At 38.1% G+C, this 15,736-nt stretch overlaps 1 protein-coding gene across 1 annotated transcript in view; it reads left to right on the forward strand.

Moving 5' to 3' along the window:
- Nucleotides 1–1,028: 1,028 nt before the first annotated feature.
- The window catches only part of TARBP1 (tRNA guanosine 2 -O-methyltransferase TARBP1), a 32,883-nt gene continuing 18,175 nt past the window's right edge, over nucleotides 1,029–15,736 (forward strand). The window contains exons 1-12 of the mRNA XM_014059369.2: nucleotides 1,029–1,947; nucleotides 3,815–3,912; nucleotides 4,384–4,453; nucleotides 6,027–6,175; nucleotides 7,347–7,399; nucleotides 8,628–8,725; nucleotides 9,634–9,769; nucleotides 9,858–9,954; nucleotides 11,516–11,605; nucleotides 12,224–12,359; nucleotides 12,828–12,921; nucleotides 13,989–14,158. Of these exons, the coding sequence (XP_013914844.2) occupies nucleotides 1,071–1,947; nucleotides 3,815–3,912; nucleotides 4,384–4,453; nucleotides 6,027–6,175; nucleotides 7,347–7,399; nucleotides 8,628–8,725; nucleotides 9,634–9,769; nucleotides 9,858–9,954; nucleotides 11,516–11,605; nucleotides 12,224–12,359; nucleotides 12,828–12,921; nucleotides 13,989–14,158 (2,068 nt within the window). The 5' untranslated portion in view covers nucleotides 1,029–1,070. The remainder of the gene's footprint in view (nucleotides 1,948–3,814; nucleotides 3,913–4,383; nucleotides 4,454–6,026; nucleotides 6,176–7,346; nucleotides 7,400–8,627; nucleotides 8,726–9,633; nucleotides 9,770–9,857; nucleotides 9,955–11,515; nucleotides 11,606–12,223; nucleotides 12,360–12,827; nucleotides 12,922–13,988; nucleotides 14,159–15,736) is intronic.

Genomic DNA, 15,736 nt, shown 5'->3' on the forward strand with positions numbered 1-15,736 from the left:
CATAGTTTTGTTATATCAAAAATAAAGTTTTGTCAAAATATCACAATATGGATAAATAGAAGAAAATATATATTTTATTTCTCTAAAACGATGTTTGAAATGCTTGAATGCTCACTTCATATCAAATAGATCAATTACAGAAGAAAAATAAAGTAACATGTATACAGTTAAAAGCAACCTGGGTTCCCCAGAATACTGTAAAGAAATTAAGTCAACTCAACAATCTTTCTCTTAAATTGCAAATATAGCTATATATTTGTGTAAAAACATGGTTTGAGTTCTTGAGCTCCATCTAAAGAATGGAGATAGCCATTTTTATAGAAACCTATTCTTATATGAACCCACAAGATCTTAGTTTGCATACATTTTGCTTTTACCACAAGGTTGTACCATCCTCACAGCAAAGGCGCACATAAATTTAGTATCATCAATGTATAAAATGTATGGGATATTCGGATTCGCCCTAGGGCTGCACAGGAATTAAGACAGGACCAAGGCAACTCCCACTGCAAGCAACCCTCATTATAAGGTATCCTAAGCAGGTTGATAATATAAATTAAGAACTTCGCTTCACATTATAATGCAATCGTAATCTTGGAATCTGTTTATCAGCATTTATAAACAAGGGTTAAGTGCGCAACAAAGATTGAATATTCGAATCTGGCAAGTTCTATGCAATTAATACTTTTTGCCGGCTAAATCCTTACCTTGTCTAAAGGGTTCCCTTTCCTCGGCTTAAGGTACCGGGCTTCACCTTTCCTAACCCAAATCCTTTACCTAGTCCTATTTTGCCTAAAAATGGTAGACGTACCTCATGCATTATATAAATTAGCGATACTGTGTAATACAAGAAGGGGAATGGCTTCGCCAGCTGAATTCCTGCCTCACAGCAGTCTAGTACAGCGAATTGCAAAAGCCTCCCCAAAACAAACCTAGCAAGCGCAGCTAGACCTATCACCAGGCTAGTCCTCCTCTATAGCCACCTTCAGCGCAAAGGCTGCTGGGGAAAAGTATCGGGCAGAGCAGGCCGCGCGCTAATTGACTGCAAGGCCGCGTGGTTCCCCTTCGCCATGGATGCGGTGCTGGCCGACACACTGCTCTCCCAGTGCCCCGACTGGGGTGCGTGTCTGCGGTCGGTCTGCGGCGAAAAGGGTGCGCTCACCCTCGAGCGAGCGGAAGCATTGCGTTTCCTTTTGGAACGGGCGACACGTGTTGGGGCGGGCAACCGGGGCGAAGAGGCGCAACGGGCGGCCCGGGAGCTGGCGCTGCACCGCTGCCTCCCGGCGCTTCTCAGCGGGAGCGGCGTACCGGCGGGCGAAAGCCCGGAGGGGTGGCGACGATTCGTGACAGCCACCGGCGGAGTGTTGCGCTCCTGCATTTTGGTCTGCGGACCCCGTCTGGCTGAACGGTTGGCCGGCGAAGTGCTGGAAACCTGCGCCGGGATTCAGGCTTTGCAAATGGAAGGCAGCATCGAGGTCCTGTGCGCGGCGGCGCCTTGGCTGGAGGATCCAGCGCTGCTCAGACGAACCGTGGCGGCCGCCCTGAAGCTGCTGCGTGGGGAGGGAGAAGAACGGGAGGAAGAGAAAGCGTTGCTGGTGGGCGGCAGGCTGTTGCCGGCGTTAGGAAGAAACGGCGCCGCCCTGAGTCTCATTTGGGAAGGCCTAGTGCTGTCGCCCCTCGCTGATGCCCCGCGGGTGAACCGGACTCTGCTCGTCCTTAGCGCCCTCGCCGACGTCCTGTTTCCCCGACTGGACGGTGTCACCGATGGCGAGGCAGCTTCGCTGCTGGATGCGAGGCTTTCTTGCAAGTTTTGGGAAGTGGTGCAAAAGGGACTATCCGAGAGCGACGCTCTGTGCCGGAAACGAGCCCGGTATTTGTTGAAGAAAGCCGTCGATGTATCTGATAAAGTGGCCCTGGAGTGCAAGTGTAGCCTGGACGATGGCAATGGTATCTATCGGCTCTGAATGGCATATGCTAAACCCAGGGCCCTCTCTTACAAGCATTTAATATGTGAAGTGATTGTGAGAAAAGGCATCCTTGTGCTGGTTTTCCAGCCCAAGGCCAGCTGGACAGATTTTGGAATGGTATAATAAATTTCTTTAAATCTGGAGTACCCTGATATTTAAATCTGGCAGGTGTCAGAAGGTACTTAACATTAGGTGACCATAAATGAGAAATAAATTATGATCAAACCATTTCTCCACAGTCATTCTACTCTGTAATGAGTTCCATAAGCATCTTGGTCCATTTTGCTAAATTTGGATAATATTACAATCGGGCAAATAGCTATGGTCGGGATCATTAGGAAAGTAGCTGAAAAGATTATATGACCCAAAATTGTAATGGCCTTATACAGATCCTTGGCATATATGTATCTGGAAAATATACAGTTCTGTTCACATTTGGGAAAAAAGTATAATCATTCTGGAAACAATGCAGAAGATAGCAATCAAAATGTCTTCCCTGTGTGAAAAGGATAGTATTTGAAACTCCTTACATAGTCTGGAAAAAAAGTCTTTGGTGGGATATTAGTTGAGATCCGTAAAATCCTGAATAAGGAGATCCAAATTGCTGGAACTATTTTTTTAATCAAATATTGCTTTGGATAATAAAATCAATAGCTGGTAAGTTAATAGAATGGATTCAGTCAAAGATGGAGGATATAGGTAAATGTAGATGAAAAAACACTGGTAATATGCCTCTATGGATTTTCTAAATTTTCTCAGATAAGGGCAAAAAGTAGAACTAAGAGTATATAATATAGATTTTTAAGAGAACAATTATTCTTTCCTGTCAGAGATCATGTCACAAGACAATGTGCAGAAATAGATTAATAGCTTTTTTAAAGGTTCCCGTGACAAAAGAAGATGGATAGCTCTGTAAGGAGAGTGAGGACTACAGTATTGGTTCATTGTTCATTCAATTGCTAGTGAAGTTAATACTTCATTAAGAATGAACTTGGGTTTGCATTAAAAACAATGAATGGAAATGCTGGCCTAAGCTTCAAATAGAATGAGGTAAGCCAAAAATTGGTTAAGAACAAAAGAAAATTATAGTAGTACATCTTTTCATTGTCACAGCCATTCCATGTCCTGTCAAACTTTATACATTGATCTAGGAGAACCTGCTTCATACTTGTTCCTGTGGGATGCAATCTAGTTGAGAAATATGTAAGAGTAGTCTATGTGATGGATGCTGATAAAAAAGGAATAACAAATGAGGTGCAAGAAAGCCTCCAATCTACATAATGTGTAGCTATTTTACTGGATTGAGATAGTAATAGTGCTTGAGAAGTCTATAATACTAGCAAAGGGGCATGGGGGGGGGAGGATGGACTGTATTGCAGTGGCAATGGGTATACCATTGGGAAACCTAAAGGGCCATGCTGGGAACAGATTGTTCTGGATAAAATCTGTTTGTAAGAGTTGACAACAAATTGATGGCATATAATCAATGCAGTACCAGTATGGGGCTTATTAGGAGAGGGAGAGAGAAATTGAATGGAGTTCTTTCGACATATATAATTCTTTATTGGCCAAGTGTGATTGGACACACAAGGAATTTGTCTTTTTATATTTATAAAATTTATCAGTTTATGATAAATCATTTAGAATTCCAAAGAGAAATAATTATGCTCTTACTACATTATTTCTAGTTCCCCTCTTGGACAACTTGTATTGAGAGACGTTTTCTAGGATTATTTGAAGGGATCCGAGGTGCATTATTATTTTGTATTATTGACATTAATTTAGGCATAAGATTATTTCTATACCTTTGCTTAAAGACTAAAACATCTTATTTACTTATCTTATAGGATCTTATTTGTTTTGGTGGTGTGCTGAAAAAAAAGATCAATTTACTCAGTTTTGGGAAAATTATATTTTAATAATGGAGACTTTGGAAGGAAATCAGGTAAATATAGTTATTAAAAAGGATTGGTTTAGTTATAAACAAAATTTATTTACAGTATTTACTAAATTTATACTAAATTATGTGAGGGTTTGATATAGTTGTAAGATACGAAAAGTAGATGAAGACAGGAATTGAGATGTCAGAACTATGTTATTGGTAAATGGATACATTAACATTTATAGAAGTTATTGGTTTAGCTTAAGAAAACATGAATAGAATTTGAAAATACAAGGAATGATTCAAACTTAGTAATTATATTTTTTCTTATAATTTGTTGAAAGGACTTAAAAGCAGGATGACTTAAAATGTAAAGTACATAAAGGAAATCCTATGTGTGAATTACTTAGAATATTTATGCTAAGATTTTCATTGTCCCCATCACTTAATGTTATGTTATGTAGGTCTTAAAAGATTGATATCTAGCTATTTATAAAGCATGTTAATATAGTAATTTCTGTTTTCCAATTTCAGATACATGTAATAAAGCCAGTTTTACCAAAGTTGAATAGCTTGTATGAACTTGCAATATCAGAAGAAAAAGGTAAGATTTTTTGGGTAAGATAAGTCCTGTTAATGTTCAATATCAGCAAGTAAGGTTTTGAATTTATTTTCAGTTTTGCAAAATTTACTCGTGCTTGATTATTCTTTAGAAATATTGTTAGCCTTTGTAGTTGATAACAAACATATAAAAATGCAAGCCCTTTTAAGAATTCATTCAGTCTTGACGTTAGTTCATCTTGGTGTTCTTCTGTCGCAGATTACATTGTTGGTTGAAATATAAAATCATCATTTTAATTAATTTGATATATATCCCATCATTCTATCGATAAGGCAATCTTTCTGTGTATTTATGGAATATACAAAACATTTGGTTCACAATTAAGTGATCTGGCTCTCAACCATGCTAAGTTTTGGGGTGGAAAAAGAAGGCCCATGCTTTTTTTTTTTCTTTTGTTTGTCCATTCTGCAAAATAGTGAGCTCATGAGCACCTCCTTAAAGAAACTTAAGGATAGGATTTAGCATTGGTTTAAAACAAACCAGTGTGTTTAGACACATTAGAGTTTTGGGGCAGGAATAGTCTCAAGGGCTGCTCAGAGATTTGCTGCTTGGATATTCTGTTTCCTAACTTAGTATTTTTGCCAATTGATCTAGTCTGAACGCAAATAGATCTTGGACCATATCAGTACTTTCATCTTGTCTGCTAACCCTAACCCTGGGGTGTCAAACTCAATTTCATTGAGGGCTGCATCAGGTTGGATCCGGCCCACAGATATTGAGTTTGACACCCCTGCCCTAACCCATTCTCTCTTCTTATGTTGATATTGGAGGCCACTGTTTCACCATTATGGTACCAGCTGTACCCAAACAGAATATTAGTTTAAGAATGAGCCTTGCTGCACATCTGAAGCCAACTTTCAACTAAGCAATCTTTGACCATTTTGCAACTAATCATTTAACACAACTTGTGATATCTGCCAATCATCATTGAGGTGAGGTTGACAGACAGTCAGGCAGTCCTCAGTACTCCTGTACAGATAGAGTAATGATTAGATGATCAGATGATGTTATGTCACTTTTGTTTCTTTAGTGAAATTCTGTAGAATAAAAATGTTTAGGTTGTCCAATGCCAGCCCCAAGATTTCCTCAGCTACCCTAGGAAAAGGACTGTTAGATAGGGAAGTGGAGCTCTAACCTATCTCCTCTAGGGTGACTTTTGAACTCTACATTCAATTATATTGCATCCAGAAGTTTTACTTAGTAATAACTGCTACATTACATTGATAGATATTAACATCTCCATTTGTTTCTAGACCCAGTTAAAGGCATTCATTTTTTTATCTTTAAAGTTTTGAATAGTTTAAGTTCTGACTATCTAAGTAACTGCTAGTCTTTTGTAAACCACTACAGTATTAAAGATGAGAGAAGAGATCCTTTTCAAGCGATCCTCATTTTTAACATAGTTTTTCTTTGTAGATTGTTTTCATTGTAATGTTTCTTATAATTTCTAAAACTATATAAAATAATCAGCTCTTACAAATTAAATTATTTGTACAGACATGCAATCAAGTGAAATAGCTTATTCAAAGTGTACATATTTGTTTTTTAATAACAGGTTGTTGGATGTTCCATCCTTCATGGCATATGTGCATTTACAAAAGAATGTTTGAGAGTGAAAATAAGACATTGGCAAAGGAAAGTGTCATTCACTTTCTTGAAATCTGGCAAAGAAAATGTCTTCCCTCATCACAAGGATTTTCAGAGGTAAGGTTTACTGCCTATCCATATAAGATACTTCTTATTAATCTTCTAAATCAGAGCTCGCTAACCTCCGAGCTGCAGCCCAGTAGTGTGGCATAGACTGTTTGGAACAGGGCATACAAGCGACGGGTGAGTGCCCGCATGCAGCTCTACTTCACGAGCAGTGGGCAAGTATGTGTACGTGATGCTTCATTTGTGTGAGAAGGGTACGCCTGCGTGTTCACTGTTTGCACAAATGAAACTGCTCATTCTCGCCTACCACTCATGCAGAACCCGTCCCTCTCTCCCCCTCCTCTGCCACCGTTACTGGTCCACACAGCCAGGAAGATTGGGGACTACTGCTCTAAAGAAGGCCTAGCTGTCTGTTGCCATTATCTCCTTGAGCAAAACGTTTTAAGTCTTTTTATATAATTCATAATTCCTTTACTTATTTTTCAGAAGTTGAAGCTAGTGTTCTTGTATAAACTTACCTGAAGACTTTACCGTATTTTTCACACTATAAGATGCACACTCCCCAAAAAAGTGGGTGGAAATGCCTGTGCGTCTTATAGAGCGAATATTGCAGGGGGGTTGGTGTCACTTGTCACTGCTGCTGTCGTTTTCCAGCCCCAGGGAACGTTGGCGCCTTTGCTGCTGAGCAGCTGATTGGTGGTTGGATTGGCTTCCTGGAATACCGCCGATCAGCTGTTCTGTATGGTGACGGCAGCAATCAGTGGAGTAAATGGCCCAGTAGCAGTGGGTAATAGGTGGCGGCAGCAACGATCTCCACTACCTAGAACAGCTGCTCAGTTCAGCAGTGGAGGCTCCAGCGTTCCCTTGCAGCAACAGCAACTCAGCTCAGTGGTAGGTGCAACGGAGTGGAGCCCTGACAAGCCACATGCTTGGGCTGTGATAACATGCTGAAGCTGACCAGGCTGTTTGCTGTTTGCTGCAAGGACACTAGCCAGATGAATACTGGATGGATGCTGGGAAGCAGAGGCAGATTCCACCCCACCCCCTCTAAAGCTAATGTGTGTCTTATGGTCTGGTGTGTCTTATAATGTGAAAAATACAGTAATTGTTCCCTGGTTAACTGTATTATGCTTATATCTAAAAATATATTTACTGCAGAACAAATAAACTGCAATTAATGTCTTTTATTTCTTTTAATGAAAATCTAATTTCTTTTGTTTAGTTCATTATTGGCCCTTTAATGGATGCTCTCTCAGAAAGTTCTCTGTATAGCAGGTAAATACATTGTTTAATGAAAAACACAGAAAGAATTTTTGTAGATGTTAAAAGATAAGGTTTTTTTGGTTTCAGCCTTTATTGCACTTTGGGGAACAACTGCATATTTGTATATATCTTTAATAGCAGTTGAACTATAGTCAGAATAAGGAAGAATAGGGAGGAGAAAAAAATAAGTCCCTCGTTAATATTTGATGCACCTACATTTAACACAGTGAGAAAAGATGTAAAATAAACACCAGAAAATAGCTCTCTTGGATGCCACTATTGCTAGTTAATTCATTTTATAGTTCAGAAGGAGCCACATTTATCTTTTCTGAGAGGTCAAGGCCCATAGTGGATGCAATTGATGTAAAATGGTTAGACTTATATCATGCAGGTTGAAGGGGGCTGGATTTCTGTTCTCTCTGTCTCTGTCTCTGTCTCTCTCTCTCCCTCCCTCTCTCTTATACACACACACACTTTGAGGGCCTTCTTTTTAAAACAAAGCTATCCTCATTTTAAGACAAAGACTTCAGTTTTCATGTACTTTCCTTCTCAATGTATTTAATAATCGGAAGGGGTCCAAGGATGTCGACACAAGTTAATCAGGAAGTGAGTTTGTTTATTGAGAAAATGGTTGTCTGTTCTTTGAGGATAGCTTGCTTTTGGAATGTTAGCTGATTTAAATTGTTTTTTTCCCCAGTCAAAAGAGGTATCCAAGTATCATTGGATACAAAGAGGTTGTGAAAACCGGTGTTATTGCCTGTTCTTACCTCAATAGCCTCCTATACATCCTCTCTTATGGATGGGGGATCTTCCTGATTTAGTTAGATGTGATATGAGACAAAGAAGAGGAACTTTTCCATAGGCAGTTTTAATGAATGGGAATTCTGCCCAGGCAAAATGTCTAATTTTGAGAAACTCTTGTCCTGCAGAATTCTCTGGATTACAGTTTGCCCCATTCTGGCAAGGGAGATGAGTCTCTTTTTTTAAAGTTTGAGAATCTACTAGGGAAATCAAGATGCACGGCAAGCAGCTTTATACTCTCTTATCTCACAATAAGACCAAATGAAAACTGTGAGAACTATTCTAATATTTTAGCTATTTATCAGCATGAAATGTATCTCTGTTTAAGGTTTTGATCATTGCGAATGTATTAGATAACACAATAAAATGTTGTAATAAAATTAATTTGTAGACTTGGCACTGAATTTTTTTCAATTATCGCTTTGGTTTAACTTAACAGGGTATCAGGTCAGATTATGGGCACTTGTCCACCATTAGGAATAATTCTACAGAATTTCATGGCGATTTTCTTCACAAGCCTTCCAGAAAGTGAAAAAAGTATGTGTAGTTAATGGCATTATTTTGGAGTAACATAAATGTCAGTTCTCTGCTTCAGGATCGCTTATTATTACTAGCTGATTTTATTTTTATTTTTGTTACAAAGGCAGATACGAGTTTGATGGTGGTGATGATGATGATGATGACATGGGGATTGGTATTTGTGCACAGTTTGTCTAGCGATATCACTAGGTATCTGGGGCAGGCACAGACCCATAATGCAGAAGATTTTATTGGCATGTACCAAAAATGGCATTAGAGATGCATGACCTTTTGAAAGAGAAAAATTAACCCCAAATCACTTGCTGAATTTCATGAATGTGGTTACTGTGTTAAACTGTTTCTTCTTTCCATAGTAATGGGGCTCAGAAACTTGGGATGATACTAAAAGTTCACAAGTGATATTAAACACTCTTATTTTACAACCGTCTCTTTCTCAGTTATCCTGTATATTTATACCTAAGGTCAAAAAGATCTGTCTCTTGGGTTAGGATTAGAAGAGATTCTATAGATCTGAGGATTATAATCTAAAATGTGATTGAGAAAATATATTTATTCTTATTTACTATTGAAATTAGCTTTATTTTTATTATACTTCATTACATATATAAATTGGAGAGGAAAATGGGAAGGGACATATTGCAAAGCATAAAGGGAAAAAAATAAAAAAATAGCTTCCTACTTTATTTAATACAGTTACAAAGAAAAAGTACATTAACCTTTTGATCTGAAATTATTACATTGTACTTCTATAATCATAGACAATTATAATTGTCAAATACCAACATTAATGTAGTATTTCTTTTGATCTCAAGCAAAAAGTCCTTACGTGGCTTCTTATGAAACCAAAACTAGACAACACTCTTATCTTCAATAAGATAACAATGCTATTTTCTTTCTCTTTAAAGGGAGCTTTTTGTTAAATTTTATTCAGAAGATGAGCAACAGGCACTGGTGCGCTATTCCTGTTTTGTTTCTCTCCATGGCATTGGCACATATACCACAGTGTAGAGCACTGGATAGCAAAGGGCTCCTTGCATTAAGGTGATGTTCTGAATTTTGTTTCTGTGAATTTTCTGTATCCTCAGTTCATTGTTTGACTTTTGAAAACATGTATTTGATCCATTTGCAGAAACGTTCTGCAGTGTAGTATGATCACACATCAGATTCTTCTACGAGGAGCTGCTCAGTGCTTTCTTCTTAAAGCAGCTATACATTCAATAGATACAGTAAGTATTATATTTTAAACAAATGTTTGCTTTAATGTACTGAAGGAACCAATAAAGCAAAAACAGGCAAAAGCATGTCACATTGTAATATGCATAAGAAGGGTTTTTAAACAATATTAAATGTTGGCTATATGGAATAACAATCATCATTTTTTGTAATAAGTATTCCAATCCTGATAGGGATTTTTTTGGGGGGGGGGGGCTATTTTAAGAAAAGCAATGTGTCACATACACTTAATTGTTTTCTAGTGCTTTCATGGATAAAACTTTTTCCTTTAAAAATGCAAGACTCCCAACTTGTTTGATTTCTTGTTGAAAACCCAAACTGAAATATTTCTCCTATTTAAATGATCTTCCCAGCCATCTTTTTTTTTTTTTAAAACAGACAAGTCAGCTTTCATATGTGTATTTATCTTGCATTAAAATCCACAACTGCATGACTACATTATTATGTCTAAGGCAGGGGTCCCCAATCCCCGGGCCATGGCCCAGTACCGGGTTGTAGCCTATTTGGAACTGGGCTGTGCGAGTAGTGGGCCAGTGCATACATGTGTGTACGGCTAAACGTGTACAAGCAGTGGACCAGTGCATGTGTACACATGCTCGCAGTTCAACTTCCCCAAGTTGAGTTGTGTACATCCACATGCACACCGGCGGGCTGCTCACACAAGTTGAGCTGAGCACGCACATGCACCTGCTGCTCGCGTGTCTTGGTTCTCCCCTCCCCCTCTCCCCCCAGCCAGGCCACCAAGCTGCAAAGGTTGGGGACCGCTGGTCTAAGGTATGGTACTGCAAGTTACCAAAAAACGGTGCACTTCAATTTGTTCCTCCTGTTATAAAGTATGTCAGGAATTGTGCTGGCCTTATCAAGCCAAATTTATGTACACCATAAATGTATCAGGATTGTTATAACGCTTTTGTGTATTTCCTCTTTGAAAGTGGTTGTGGTGATTAAGTTGATTCTTGAACAATTTTGTCTGAAATGCGTGCATCGAATATAGTTCTAATATTCTAATACATTATTTGGTTACACTTCATTTCATATAAATAAAAGAAATAGAAAATGGACAAGTGAAGCAAAACACTTTTCTTCAGCAACAAAAAGACAGAACTTTTTAAGAGCGACAAAATGTGTTCAAGTTGGTTTTTGTAACAGCAGGCACTTAATAAACATTTTTATTAATTTAAAAAGAATGATATGATATTATGATAATACGATAATTTTATATTGAGTTTTGGAGCAAAATGTTGTACTAAAATGTACAATCTCTTCTTTATAAGATGCCACAAAAATTATTTATAAATTTTAAGTTGGATTGTCTTTAAAAAAACATAAGATTAATTTAATTGATTACAAGCTCATTACTAAATAATGCTTTGGTAAAACATTGTGTTATCAAACATGGTTAGAATTAGTATTTCTTGCGAAAAATGGGGGGGGGAAGCAATGCCACATAGTTAAAAAAAAGATGTGCAATATGAAAATATTCTATCTGTTAAAGTAATATTTAACCCAATATTTACTTTCCAGTATTGTAATAAATTCTGATTACATTTTTAGGAAAAAGTATCACTCTCAGATATTTCAAACTTTATTACATATCTGAAACCAGAAGAGTCACTAGGAAGAAGAACTGCTTTGTGGAGAATGGTGAGAAAAATGAAATCAATTATGTAACTGAGCAATAATTATTTCATTTGCTGATTGCTAATCTCATGATGAAGGATTATATGATATCAGCACTCCGATCAGAAAGTCATATGAACCCCTGTGTTCTTATGCCTATTTGTCTGGGAAATGTACCCATGATGCTAGGTTTATAATGCGAAATTGCAAACTTACAGTAGTTGAATTCAGATTGAATCAGCATTCCTGCCTGTGCTGTTTTGTCTATGATTTAATATTATTCTACTCTTCCACTGAGGTTAACATACCATGTTCCCCCGAAAATAAGGCAGGGTCTTATTTTCTTTTGACTCCCGAAATAAGCACTTGGCCTTATTTTCGGGGAGGTCTTATTATTTTTGAGGTGCAGGAGGCAGTGAGCATAGTCAGCTCAAGACTGCTGCTGTATTGCAATATTTTCGGGGAGGGCTTAGTTTTGGGGGAGGGCTTATTAGCATATGTGCTCAAAAGCCTGTTTCGGCTTATTATCCGGGGGAGGTCTTATTTTCAGGAAAACAAGGTACTACTGTATAGTTGCATTTACTGGTTTATAGAAAAATAATACAAGAAATAAAAATGGTGTTTAATTTTTGTTTTGCTCAGCTTTGTGATTGGTTGCACGTAAATGACAAGTACTTTCAAAAGACTTTAAACTGCGAAGTCCCACAAGCTAAAACAGCATTAAGTGTTTATGTGCAGCTTCTGGTGGAGGACTATCTTAAAACACCTCTTACCAATTGTAAGTATCGTGTAATAATAATAATATTAAAGTAGGAGCACCTTTATAAAATAGTTGATTTCTAATGTAGAAAACATTCACCATTGGGCTTATTACAAATTTTCAAGAAAGGTAATTTTATATAAGAGGAAAAGAAGTTTATATATTTACCACTACTTGCTTAATAAGTAATTAGAAAGTGGAACTAATTTCTCATTGGGGAGCCGTGGTCAGTTGCTCATCTTGAAAAAAAATCATGAAATTGAATATTAAATTTTATGTTTGCAAAACCAAAATTAAAATTTCTTGCAGCTTCCCAATATCACTGCATGTAATTAAAAAAAAAAGTATTTTAAGTTCTACATACAACAGCTTTTATTTTGAGCCAGACTGATAATTTTTGTTGTGAAATTGTAAACTTTAAAATATACTTGTACCTGCATGCCTGTCTATCTTTTCATATTTGAAAGTTTCCCCCCCCCCCAACAGCAGAAGATTGTCTTCCAGACTGGTTTGATGCTAAACGAGTGGCTACAATGATTCTTCTAGCTGCAGATGTGGAAGAGATAAGACACACATATAAGTAAGCGTAATATTATTCCATTAGATGCAAAATAGGTTAACAAGGACCGATCTCATCAGAACTCAGGGAGGCTTTCTGACTTATTAATATATTCGTTTTCTTTGGAAATGTGTAAGGATTTGTCCTCTCCTTCTGATAATTGATTGTAATGTTGGAAGAAATGTCCTTCTGCGTTCAGTTCCAAGTGGGGAAAAAGACACTAGAAACAGGGAGGCTGCTTGGAAAGATGGTTTAATGGTGGACAGGACCACATGGTTTGAAGTCCTGGGGAAAAAGGTGATCACATGCTTCAAAATGTTGAGTGAAAAAGAAAAAGAAGGGATTGCTGAAAGTTCCTGGGTTTTTTATACTCTCTGTTTGGCCCCACCTCTCTGTTTCCTGTTCCTGTGTAAGAAATGTATTCTGATTGGTTGTCTGACTCCCATGGGGCCATGCAGGGGTAACTCTCTAGGCTGTGTTTTGAGTCCAAGTTTGGTTGAGCATTGCTTTTTCCCAGATCCCCTGTGGTGAGATGGGTAAAGGGCTAATATTATCATGCCTTAATCCCATCATCCTGGAGCCGAAGGGGGATATCTTTGTATAGTAGAATATACTGGGTCAAGCTTTTTTAATGTCTGTTAAACAGTCTGTTAAAGTGAGTTTGCTTCCTGCCTAAAAACATGTTTCTCCATTTCTTATCCAGTGAAATATAATATTCTGCCTTTTCAATATTTCCCAGGATATTTCATTTTTCTAGGAGAGGGTGGGTTTTTAATTTCCTACAGTAACATATTCTTAAAATAATAGTCTGATTTAAATATTCAGTCTGTCTCTTTTTTCCATTCTCTTTCTACAAATGATTCCACTGATTCAGAATTGAAATGTGCCAAAACTAGTGTCTTCTGGTGTTGACACCTCTCAAGATGATAAAATATAGGCTGCAGTGATTTTTTCCTACTTGTTGCTGTTTGGAAGATGTAGGTGTGACTTCAGTACTATGAGGCACCTTCTGTTTTAGAAAAAGATGTTTTACTTTCCAGAAGTCAGTATAAGACTGTGATTCCCTTTTTATTGTTTATTTTGTTTAGTGACAACACCGAACGGATTGGCTTGAAGGCTCTCTTAAATCCTCTCCTGGATGTGTTGCTGAAACTTGGCACTAATCCCTACATCTCATCACTGAAAATTGATAAAAGCCTACAACTGCTATTGAAGATAATGCAGACTTGTTCAATCAAAACTTCTAGACCAGAAGTTGGTTAGTGGTACCTTCAGTATGTTAACTTTATTATTCTTGATCCTCTAATTAGAATAGCATAATAAAGTTTATGAAAATTACTTTACCCTATTAGAATTGTTAGGCACACTGAATATTTTGATCAAATAACTTAGATTCTATCATCAAATGTTTGCCGTTTGTAATAAGGATGAGATCACACAATCACTTTTGTAGTGATTTGACCAGCCATTTCAAAGACATTCCAGTACCATAAGGCATGAATTGGGATCTGGGGCTTAACATACAAAACTTTTTGAATCTACAATTTTCTATTCCTCCAGAAAAGCAAATTGTTGATACCCAAATTTATGGTATTCCAAAATGCTAGATCAGCGGGTCACCAACTGATGGTCCGTGGGAAAATTTGGTTGGTCCACAGAAAAAAATATTTGCATTTTTTATATTGCACTAAATTAGGGGTCCTCAAACTATGTTCCCTGGGCTCGATACATGCAATAAATGTTTGTATTGCTGCAGAGAGTCTCCACCTTCGGGGTCTTTTTCTGTGGGTCGGAGGGGTGAAAGAAATTCCGATTTGGGGTCTGCTTCAGCCTCCTGGTGCGGGGTTTTAGACGAAGGCTGGAGGGAAGTGCTGCTGATGGTGAAGAGCCAGAGAGCCTTGTTCCAGTGGGACTGCATCATGGCCTGGAACTGGCTGACCATCTCAGCCTGCTGAGCCTCCAGGCGCTGGTATCTGGCACTCCCGCAGAGAGGATAGACTTTCCTCTGCTTGGAAAGCCTATGTTCATAGTTCTCAGTGAGCTGCTGCTTCTCGGACAGATCCAATTTGAACTGATCCAGCTGTTTTGCCAACTCTTTCTCATGGTGGCTTCTTAGTTCCAACAACTGCTTCCTGTTGGAGCCCTAAGGAGCCCAGGCAGGGAGGCGAGGAGTGGTTGGGAGGGGAGGAGCAAATAGAGGCTGGCGAGGTGCTTCTTGATGTGAGTGACATCGAGTTGGACCTGTTCACCCTCTCATTTGACGACCTAGCCATGCCCACCCAGCCAGTCATTAGGCAGATCATATTAGTGGTCCGCGGAATTTAAAATTATGAATTTAGTGGTGCCTGAGGTCCGAAAGTTTGATGACCCCTGTACTAGTTAATTTATTGAACCTCATTTATTCATCTTTTTCAGGTTCAGCCTCTTATCTAAATAACTCCTTATTCTTACCCATCAAGGCAGACTAATTTTCTCTTTACTTTCCCTTTTTTTTGCTGCTTTTTAAAAGACTCATTCATTCATTCTTTGTACATCTCACTCTTTCTTCTCATCCTTCTGGAGTTTTGCCATTACCATCCTATTCTATCTTGTCATGTCTATGGAGATTCTCAGTCATCCAGGTCCCAAAGATGCTTTTTCAAAAGAAGGATGAGAGGGAAGAGTCTAAGCACACTTCCCAGACAAGCAATCCATAAAACTGTTTTGGCCACTCTGAATTATCACAACTGTTGAAATAAATAAGAATAAAAAGATGCTTTAGAATATATTTTATTTAATAGTTTAAAAATATCTAGTTGCGGGTCTAAAGTTTTAGTACCACTACTAAAAGGAGTGG

This window comes from Thamnophis sirtalis, unplaced genomic scaffold (genome assembly GCF_051295495.1).
Source record: "Thamnophis sirtalis isolate CommonGarterSnake01/CBP01778 unplaced genomic scaffold, rThaSir2_p1.2 scaffold_6, whole genome shotgun sequence".
Lineage (NCBI taxonomy): Eukaryota > Metazoa > Chordata > Lepidosauria > Squamata > Natricidae > Thamnophis > Thamnophis sirtalis.